Source organism: Rosa rugosa, chromosome 2, assembly GCF_958449725.1.
Source record: "Rosa rugosa chromosome 2, drRosRugo1.1, whole genome shotgun sequence".
In the NCBI taxonomy this organism is placed as follows: domain Eukaryota; kingdom Viridiplantae; phylum Streptophyta; class Magnoliopsida; order Rosales; family Rosaceae; genus Rosa; species Rosa rugosa.
In genome coordinates, this window is record NC_084821.1 from 7990498 (window position 1) to 8001251 (window position 10754).

At 36.3% G+C, this 10754-nt stretch overlaps 1 protein-coding gene across 1 annotated transcript; it reads right to left on the minus strand.

Moving 5' to 3' along the window:
- Positions 1–50: 50 nt before the first annotated feature.
- LOC133732280 (probable LRR receptor-like serine/threonine-protein kinase At1g56130) lies at positions 51–10502 on the minus strand. Its single transcript, XM_062159793.1, has 25 exons — positions 10108–10502; positions 9353–9551; positions 9155–9226; positions 8999–9070; positions 8845–8916; positions 8358–8429; positions 8178–8249; positions 8022–8093; positions 7711–7782; positions 7552–7629; positions 7366–7437; positions 7038–7109; positions 6882–6947; positions 6091–6159; positions 5806–5850; positions 4215–4279; positions 3967–4125; positions 3352–3596; positions 2911–3112; positions 2644–2808; positions 2264–2382; positions 1468–1678; positions 1156–1387; positions 891–1041; positions 51–711 (listed from the first exon to the last, which is right to left on the minus strand). Exons 1-25 carry the CDS (start codon positions 10205–10207, stop codon positions 289–291), a joined length of 3177 nt encoding a protein of 1058 aa, XP_062015777.1. The 5' UTR covers positions 10208–10502; the 3' UTR covers positions 51–288.
- Positions 10503–10754: the final 252 nt, after the last annotated feature.

A 10754-nucleotide genomic window follows, 5' to 3' on the forward strand; every position in this document is an offset into this window, starting at 1 on the left:
GGATCTTCTATTCATCTCACTATGTGGTTTATATAGGAGTACATGGTATATACAAAAATGCAACGTTTAATAGCAACGTCAATTACTCCTATACACAATTCTATCAATCACTAATCTATAGTGAAAGGCACATATCACTCTTCATCTATTTACATGATTTAGCCATAACTATTTACAACAACATCATCAAGAATAAAAAGTACTGTGTATGTACATGATCAAGAATCAAGAGCTATATGTATCAATAGAAAAATAGATGTATAATCGATCAGCCTATTCCTTCAAAACTCACCTACCATCACCATTAGTATTATTGAGTATGGGAAGAGTGGCATTTGAAGGTAATTGCCCTGCATCCCCCATCACGCTTGTACTTGCCGATGAGTTGTAAAAGCTGAAGTCAGTTCCTCTAGTTGACATATCAGTTCCTAGACTGGTGCCAGTACTCCCATATTTCGTTTGGCTGGTGATAGTAGTTACATCGTCAAATCGCCAGTCTGTCAAGTAACCGGGCTTTGAAATAGCAGGAGTCACTTCAATATCTCCTGCAAGCATTCCAATCACGCGAGACATAGGTGGTCGTAGCATTGGTGATGATTGAGTGCACAAAATTCCTATGTTGATAGTTCGTCTTGCTTCTTCCTCATTGAATTCGGATAATCTAGAGTCTACTAGATCAACTTCACGTTCGTTTTCATGCAAGTTCCAAGCCTAAGGAGGAAGAACACAGTAGTATTATGAAAAGTGAAACAATACTGAAGATAACTAAAAGATTGTGTTATGGTAAACCCAAACCTCTTCATTGTAGCAGAACACATGCAGTGTAACAGAATTAATCATGACACAACGAACATATCAAAGTCAAAATCTGAAAAGCATAAAGTTCTTACCAATTCAAGAAGATAAACCATATCGCCTTCCAAACTTGGATCAGAATTTGGCCTACCGCTGACAATTTCTAGAATGACAACACCATAGGCAAACACATCGGTTTTCTCTGTCAAGTGTCCACGCATAGCATATTCCGGTGCAAGATACCCACTGCATTATTAACAATTGCATGCACTATTTGTAACTCACCCAACATACTTTTGAGTTAAAACCGAAATGAGAAACTACAAGAAAATAAGGTGACCAAAATGTTTGAGATCTTACATTGTTCCCGCAACCCGAGTACTCATGTGGGTCTTTTTATCATCATAATGCTTCGCCAAACCAAAATCTGATATTTTGGCAATGAGATTAGAGTCAAGCAGAATGTTACTTGCCTTCACATCTCTGTGTACAATTCGAAGCCTTGATTCTTCATGAAGATAAGTTAAACCTCTAGCTACACCCAAGCATATATCAAAACGTGTCTGCCAATCAAGATGCAAGGTTCTTTTTCCTGTTTCATACAAGCCATAATTATAAATCTTTATGCTATTACGAGCTAGAAGCAATAAATTAATAATGGTATTCTCATACCAAATAATGCTTGATCAAGACTCTTGTTCTCCAGATACTCATAGACAAGGAGCCGTTTAGCTCCCTCGGTGCAGAATCCATACAAATTTACTAGGTTATTGTGTCGCACAGAAGATATAGTGGCAATCTCAGTCACAAACTGGTTCTTTCCTTGGTGGGATGATGCAGCCAATTGTTTTACGGCAATTACTCTTCCATCATTTAGAGCACCCTATTAATAACAAAAATCTGTCAAAGTTGGGCAAAATTAATATGTACTGTTCATGACTCCCATACGCACTAACTTTGGGCTTCATGTCATAAATGGTGATATATGAGTTTCTAATGTATTGGACGTATCCGTTCCCTATATATATATATATATATATATATATATATATATATATATATATCAAGAGATGCATGTGCTTTAGGAGATGCTTGTGCTTTATGTTCTTCAACTATTTTAAGGATGATGCTTTTTCTCATACATCCTAATTTTCACACATGGAAGTGCTTGGCATCCTACCAATTATAAGTCAAACCTCATGATCTAATGGTAAGGTGCGTACTGCTGCCATTTCATGAATACAAAAGCAACACATTTTATAAGGGACATGAAGAAAAAAATTTAGAAAGTTTATTAGGAAAAAAGAAAGAAACAAAGAATCTGGTGTTTCAAGATGTCAAGGTTTACACTCATGCATATGAAGTAGATATACAATATTCTTGCATCAAGCAGTAAACATTAAAGCATTCAAATGTAAGTAGACACACCATGAAAAAGCGAAAATCCTTAATCAGCATAGTAACTTACTTTGAAGACAGGCCCAAATCCTCCCTCTCCAAGCTTATTATCTGGACTAAAGTTATTTGTAGCTGCCTTCAGTTCAGAAAAACTGAAAGTGAGAGGTCCAAGATCTATTCCCAACAGCTCTGCAAATTTTTCACAATGAATATGTCTGTTAGCATGTTTCTCTCTTAAGCAAAAAAAGAAAAAAAAATGCAATCTGATTAAGTACAAAGTATGCATCTATGTTTTTCTCACAATCAATTTGCTTTCTTTCAAGTTAAATAAAATATCCTAGTTTACAGAAATAAAACAACAAAAGTAGAAGATTCCACTTATGGCTATTAGCTAATACAATATATAATTATTTTGTCTTTTGAGTAGTCAAACTTTTGTAAATAGTTTACCTTCATCATAGTCATCATCAGTGTTGTGCCTCTTTCTTCCTTGAACAATATATAAAAGCAGCACCACCAGAATTAAAACTCCACAACCAACAACAATTCCCACAATAAGCCCAGTCCTATTCTTCTTACTACTTGGCAGCTTGTTGCTGACGGTAGGTTTGAATTCTGTAGAAATTAAAGCTCTTTAGTCAACAGCATGGAGCACAGTGTGAAAGAAATCATCATAAACTAATAAACTGGTCCGACTATAATTTTCATTTACTTTACCAGGTGTAGCACTGATGGCTGAAACAAGAGGTCCATAAGTACCCTCCTCTGGTATACAGCAAGTCCCCTTTCCAGCCCAGAAGAAATGGATTTCAAGGTAATTCTCTGAAACCACCTGAGCCTTGTATACCTTTTCAATAGCTAGCAAAGATGTCTTATTTGTCTCCTTCCGTATATCAAAATCTTTAACAACAAGAACATCCTGAAAACAGATAGATGAGGAACATATAAGATCTTGCTGGTGATAAATGTGACATTTTGGGCAATATAAGATATATGTGATGGTTAAAGGTAATAGACGAGACCAGAAATAAGATCTTGCTGCTGATCGATATTCTTTTCATTCAGTGATTCTCAATATCCATCAGATTTTAAAGTGCATCTTTCCTAGAGCATGGTTTTATTAAAATAATATTAACAATAATTTGAGATGATACAGACCTGGATATATATATCAAACACACGTCTTCCAAGACTTTTTCTTTTAAGGGTATCTAGGATAGCTTGTTCTGCAAATTCAAGCTTCACGGTATAGTTTCCATTCTCAAGACCCAAGCCATAGTATCTGAGTGATGAAGCAGAGATCCTTGCACTCTGAAATATCGTAGGGTCTGAAGTATTTCTGATTGGAGATGAAGTGGATATTGTATACTTTGGAATGTTGGTCCCAGTCAAATATGATGCAGCTGTTCGCATTATTGATTAACAAGAATTAAGTTAAAAGTAAAAGCTTGAGCAATGATAGATTTTCATTTCATACAAGATGCCAGATGATCAACAGGTGGATAATATCTTGACAAAGGTAGTGTGAAATAGAACTTTCCATTCTATACTAGACAATTTTGGCAGTCAAGACATCTATGCACAAACTTGATGAGGAACCTTGGTGTGATTACTAAGAATGTTTAATTAAAATCTTAAGGGTTTAAATTAGACTATGCTATCATAGTGACAGCTAATATTATTGAAATGGTACGTGATAGCTTAGCTCATGTAAATTACATGGTATATATATTTAAACCTCCTTATGGAGGGAAAAAAATGAAGAACTATTACCTACAAACTGTGTTTTAAGACCGACATTGCTAACTCCCCATCTGTTTGTGTCAGTCACATAATATGTAGCTGGACCAAGGGGCTCCATGTCCTTCTCATACACAGTCCCATTGGATATCGTAGCCTGAGGACCACCGCAGTTAATCATGAAGTTATAGTCTGTGCAAAGATACAACAGAAGTTGTCACAGAATGTTCAGAGAGGCATTTTAACTTAGAATGTTCATATGAGGTTTGAACTGTACTTACAAACTGGACTACCACGGTGGCAAGGGAAGCCCCTTTGAAGGCAATTCAACCCTGAAGGTAGACCACTGAAATGGAAAAGAAAATAACTAAGCACTTAAATGAGAAATATGACAGTTATTTTGTTGGATAATAAACAACCATATCTGTTCTACCTCCCACCCTTCACAATATCCAAAACCCTCATATTTGTTTCCATCCATACAACCTAGAACATTACCAACATAGCACATCTCTCCGAAAGCACACCCCTTTTCTCACCTCCAGGGAAGGAGAGAGAGAGAGAAGAAAAAAAGAACCACCCTCGCAGAATAATGCCTTACATGAACGAGGATTACTCAAGCTTGCACTTGCCTCCTTGAAGAGACGTTGCCATAAAGTACAAGCTACTGAACAATGAACACTCTCCTATCAAGTTTATCGGAAACAAGCAGAATAGAAACAACCTCCATGCTCTCCTAATTTTCAATAACATTGCTGTAATCTCCCCTTCCAGTATTTTCTGATCTCTTCAATCAACACAGAAACTAGGATTTGACAAGTTATGTTATTGAGAAAGCCAGTAGATTCAAGGGTAAAGAACACAAAAGGTTGCTTCCCCCACCCCAATGCTCTTCAAAAAACCTCATCCTTTTTCCCCATTTTCCAACCCCAAGACAAACAACAGAAGCCAAAGAAGCACTCTGTTTAAGGAATATCCATCCATGGGCTCCAACCTAAACCTCTAACAACTGTCATCCAATTCCATGCAGCACATATTTACTTGGAATGACATAAAAACTGTAGAAACTGTAGCCCATATTTACCAAGTCTCCAACCCCAGAACCTCCTTTTTGTCCTTGACTTGAGTCACCTGAACTAAGTAACCTCTCTTGCTTTTTGCCACCTCTTCCCACTATCCCTTCCAACCTCCTTACCACACCTGAAGGAATGTCAAGCTAGTCATCCACAAATGAACCAAAGTCAACCCGCACTCTCACCCCCCAGACAAGAATGCTTACTGGATCCTCTAATCTTCTTCCAATACTCTCCACCACTGGTCCCCAGGGTCTTGAATGCCCTCCCTATCGTCAAGACCTCCACCAACTGCCTATCCCTGCTGTCTCAACAAGCTTGCTCAATCAATCAACTACCAATGTAAGTGAAAAATGAGAACAAGAATATCCTTGACGAAGCCCCTTTTAAGATCAAAACTTTCCTCTAAATCTCCCACTAAATTCACACAGCCTCTTATCAACTTTCTCCAACCCCTTTTTGCTCCAAAACATAATCCAAAATATTCCAATCTACATAATAATATGATTTATAGATTCCGCATTCTTATATGGATGAAGCTACCATCAGACCATTAGATCAGTGGATTGACAGTGGGATCCTGAGTAACAATTGAACCAACTAGAGACTTGATTAGAGATTTGAAACAGTACCCCCATGACAGTTCAGGGGCAACAAAAGACACGGGGGTACAATAGTAGCCTCAATTACCATTTTTAAAAAGCCAAAACTATGAAAGACATATATTGCAAGTGATGTGACTGTCACATGCATTATCAAAATGTTCACAGTAAATGTGAGCTCAGATCCAAGGAATCACCTGCTGTCTGAACTGTCTATGCTGAAGTTGTTGGCCACCAAGTTACTGCAAAATATACCCAACATACAGAAATGTTAATATCATCTTATAATATATGATGCAAGCCCATCCAGTCAAAGAAAAAAGAATCTGTATTGTTGGAAAACTTCTCCATCAAACTAGCTAAGTGTAACATACAAAAGTAAGCACAGTTGTGAGTTTAATCAAACTTTTAACCAAAAGGGAACTAAAAATAGCATACAGAATATAAAAGCTGATTGTAAATGTGGAATGTCAAAGACATACAGTTCTAGGCTTTGTTCGTTGACCCAACTCGGAAAGCTCTGGCCTACTAGATTATTGTAAGACAAATCTCTGCATTCATTTCACACAAAAATGTTGGATACTTTCATACCATAAATACAACACAACAGTGGCACATTATCAAATTTAGTTATTTGGCAAGTCATATATATACTGCAATATATGATTTTGCACCATATATAATAATCTGAATCTACATACTCGTAGAGTCAGACAATACAGCTCCAACCCAAGTTAAGGAAGAACTATTTATAAAGAAAATAAAATTAAAATAAATAAATCAATGCAGGCCTTCTATAAATTAAATGTCAGTCTCTTTTTGGGATGAATTTTAGGCTTTTAACTATAACTCATCATTGCTGCTTACTATTTCCTTCCTCATAATGTTATCAGGTGGCCTAGTTACAATTATTCTAGTGGTGAGAACAAATCTGTTAATTACTTATCTCTGCCTACTGAAAATAAATCTGTACTATTTACTAAGTTTTTCATATAAATCATCAACCCAAAGACAATGTTTAGCATCTAGTATCGACATCACTAAAAAAAAAAAATACAAAATTTAACTAGAAAAGGAAAGTGACGGTATTCAGAATCCTTCACCAAAAGAAAACTGGCCATGTACAATTCAAATAAAGACGAATCAAGTGTAGTATCCTTTTCATCACCAAAGAGATGACTTGATATCACGTAGAAATTTATTTTAATACAAAACTCCAGTTTGACTGCATTACAATGGATGATGTATGAGGAAAATATGCTGAAATACTTACACAACGAGAACAGACGAGCTTTTAGACTCAGGAAGGCTACCATTCAACTTATTGTTTCCAAGAAACCTAATTATGAAGACAGAAATATATGCCTCAATATGAAGAGTATATTATGTAGGAATATAAAGCAATTAAAAAGCATGGATAACATATTACAGAATGGCGAGCTCATTCATATCAAATAGTGAGGCTGGTATTTGTCCATTCAAATTGTTGAAGCTCAAATCCCTGTAGTAGAAAATAATGCAGTTAGTCAAAAGCAGCTAGTAGTAACACATAATCATGGTGCACCCAAAGCAGGTAAGATTCGCTATAAACCAGATCATCACCAGTTAGCCTACTATGTAAATACGTATCATTGCGTTATGTAAGAAGAGAATCATATATGGTATTGCTGCTCTTCAGTACATAAGAAAATGGGTTTCAGGTTGGGAAATTTCGGTTTGCTCAACATATATGACCACCAATCAGAAAGAAAGCTTACAGGTGAACCAATTTTCGGTAATCTCCAATGTTGGAAGGAATTGAATCAGAAATATTGTTATTCCTCAGCATTCTGCAGGATGTGAAACCAAAATGTCATAATAGATTTCAGAATGAAAACAAACAACAAAACAGAGATATGTTAAATGTCCAAATAAATTCAAATGTAGAGAACGATTTGCCTTACAAGACTTGTAGAGACGTCATATTGTTGATAAATCCAAGAGAAGAGTTGTCATTGGCAATCGTTAAATCAGTAATTCGCCTACAATTCACAGGAGATAGTAAAATATATAGATATGCACAAATAAACAAAAGGTGACAAGTAGACCAGGTAGATACTCACAGCTCTGTCAAAAGAGTCAACCTGGACAGTGAAGATGGTATGGAACCTTCAAAAGAGTTTCCCTGAAACCTCCTAACAAACATTTAGCTAATTATTAATGGACTAAATCAGAGACCAATTTTTCTTGGATATCATTGAGCTTAAATGCTTGATTCTGAAGCCCAAATAAATGATGAACCTATTATCATTCAAAGGCAACTGAATTGAATGGAATTATATATATCAAGAGGGGAGAACAGAGAGAGAGAGAGAGAGAGAGAGAGAGAGAGAGAGAGACAGTGACAGAGACAGAGACAGAGAGAGAATCTCACAATTTAGTAAGCTTTGTCCAATCTCCTACGAAGTCCGGTATCCTGCCAGTGAGGTTTATATCTGTTGCCCAACTGAAACAAACACAGGTAACCTCTGATATCAAATAACAGTTCTTCCCCTATTTATCACCATTCGGATGTAAAGCTCTAACTCACAATATTTCCAAGTTTGTTAGATTAGCAAATGTTGGTGGAATCTCACCGCTAAGTCCAGAATTATCAATGTAACTGCATGCCAAAGTGTAAACAATATGCATTGTCATAAATATGTGTATTGATATCTAAAACATACTTTGTAGATGAAAGGAAATGAAAAGGCATATATATGAGACTTACATCTCTTTTAATGTTTTTAAATACCCCATCTCAGGAGGCAGAGAACCAGAAAGGTTGAGTGTCCCAACACCCCTACAACATTGACAAGTAATCAGTTAAAAATTTGGGGATATGTTAGAAATTTTGAGTTTTAGATAATCAAGATTAAGTAAACGCAGGTACATGACTACAGCAGCTGACAGTTGGACGATTTTCTGGTGAAAAACAGTTGCTTGATTAAATAATATGGTTGCATGCATGCTTGAATTTGAAAAAGTAAAAACATCAAGTACTTAAGTATCCACCTGATTGATCACACATCCAAATAAAGACAACACACGTATCAATGAATAATATACATATATATGTGTGTGTTCTCGTTTCTGGATGAATGACACATTTATTTAACAATCCATGCACAGAGGCAGTGACAGTATCTAAAATGAGAAAACTTAACATGGTAAATATCAGATTGTCTTGTCTGAAGCTTCAAAATTAGATGACTCACAAGAATGTCAAATTGGTGAGTTTTTCAATTTCCTTTGGTAGTTCCCCTGATAAGTCGTTGTGTCCCAAGTCCCTAGAAATCAAAATACAAGTACAGGTGTAAATAACATTCTTTAAGAGGAATATGCTCTTTAATAGAATTCAGATTGGCTTACAAGTATTTGATGCTGGTTAGATTTCCAATCGATGCAGAGATGGGTCCTGTCAAGTAATTTTTTTTCACATTCCTATAATGAAGAAATGGAGGAAATTAACAAACAACTTGGGTACATAATAGCTACCAATAATTTACAAGAGTTTACCAAACATACAGATATTGAAGGAAAGTCAAAGCATAGAGCTCTTCTGGAATTGGAGCAACAATGTCCAAAGTGATTGCTTTCCTGCGAATTCAAATTGCAGATGAAAATGATGCAACTTATGATATGACTGATATCATAGATAAAGTGAAATTCTTGAGAAAGGCAGCATTTGGGTAGAAACAACAATAGAGGATGAGACATAATTACAGTTGGGTAATGTGGCAAGTTGAGTTTGAATCATAAGAGCAGTTGCATTTGACGAGGAGATTGTAATCATCATCATGGAAATAAGCGGTCTCATCATCTTCATCTACCGCAAGTTCACTGCATGGATCACCAGTTGTGTTCCATTGCTTTGTATTGGCTGTAATATTCCATTTCTGAAAGATTGCATTCAGCGCTCTCACTGCACCACCAATTACAAAGAATTAATCCATGTCTTCCACAAATCAAACTGTTCTTTTTTACCTCAAGTTTGACAAAACATACGAGTTTTAATACAATTAGAATGTCGATGGGGTAGAATTCACTTCCATTCGAGTAAAAATAGTTCATTTTGTTTCAAAGCAACAGACGATTAGTCAAGCGTAACAACATTGTGGACTAATCCGCAACCCGTTTCCATCAAAGACAGGAGAGAGTGCTCCAAGCACTGCAACAATACCCCTCATCCCGCCTTCATTCAATAACAAGCAAATTAAGCCTAGTCAAGCAGACATTGAAAGAAAAACGCAGAACAACCAAAATTTTTCCACACAAGACAACATTTCAATGGAAAGTACAGCACACAAAAGAAAACATTTGCTAAAAAATCAAAGATAGTAACTTTCACCCACAAAGTTTTGATCTTTTTGCTACCCAAGAAAAAAAGTTGCTAAGCGAACTTCAACTATTAATAGGAAAACGTATAGCACTAATGCACTATATTGCTATATTGAGAGAGAGAGAGAGAGAGAGATCACCTTCAGAGGGATCTGTGGTGGGTTGAGCCTGTGCAACAATCCCAGAGATGAATATGCTGCAGGCTGCTGCAGCATACCAAAACCACACCACCAGTGACATGAATCTGATCTTCCTCTCCTGCTCAATCAATACAAAACTATGGGGCTCCTTCCTTTCTGCGAAGACTCGGAGACAAAGCAGATAAAAAGAAAGAGAGAAGAGTTTTGGAAATGGTGGCTAACTGAAAATAGACTGGCACCGCAGCAGTCGTCACCAAAGTTGAATTCAGGGAAAATTAGGAAGTCAAATCCCAAGAATATGAGAAAGGTGGCAATGACCCTCCATATATAAATGTAGCCTACTCGATGATAACGTAGAGAAGCCGACATGATAAGACGGTGGGAGCCAATTTTCTGATGAAGATAAGTGCAGGAAATCATTAGGAATTGAAAAACACAAAAACCTTTAATCTAGAAAAAAACATACACCGGACTTGGAATCATCCACTTGGGCTTGTTTGGTTCACGGAAAAAAAAAAAATTATTTATCTTTTTCTATCAATGAAATTTCTTAAGAACTTTCCATTCCGATGTTTAGTACGGTAACAAAAGTTATCAGGAAAGTTGTTAAAAAAATTGTAAATCATGTAATAAAATAATATATTGTG

What these genes read in the sequence shown, in the direction of transcription:
- LOC133732280 (XM_062159793.1), bottom strand. Translation starts at nt 10,207, where the DNA reads ATGTCACTGGTGGTGTGGTTTTGGTATGCTGCAGCAGCCTGCAGCATA. An exon ending in TTGACTTTCCTTCAATATCT is followed by an intron (nt 9,071 to 9,154) that starts GTATGTTTGGTA and finishes TCTTCATTATAG; the next exon opens with GAATGTGAAAAAAAATTACT. An exon ending in TGGTTTATCTTCTTGAATTG is followed by an intron (nt 712 to 890) that starts GTAAGAACTTTA and finishes CTTCCTCCTTAG; the next exon opens with GCTTGGAACTTGCATGAAAA.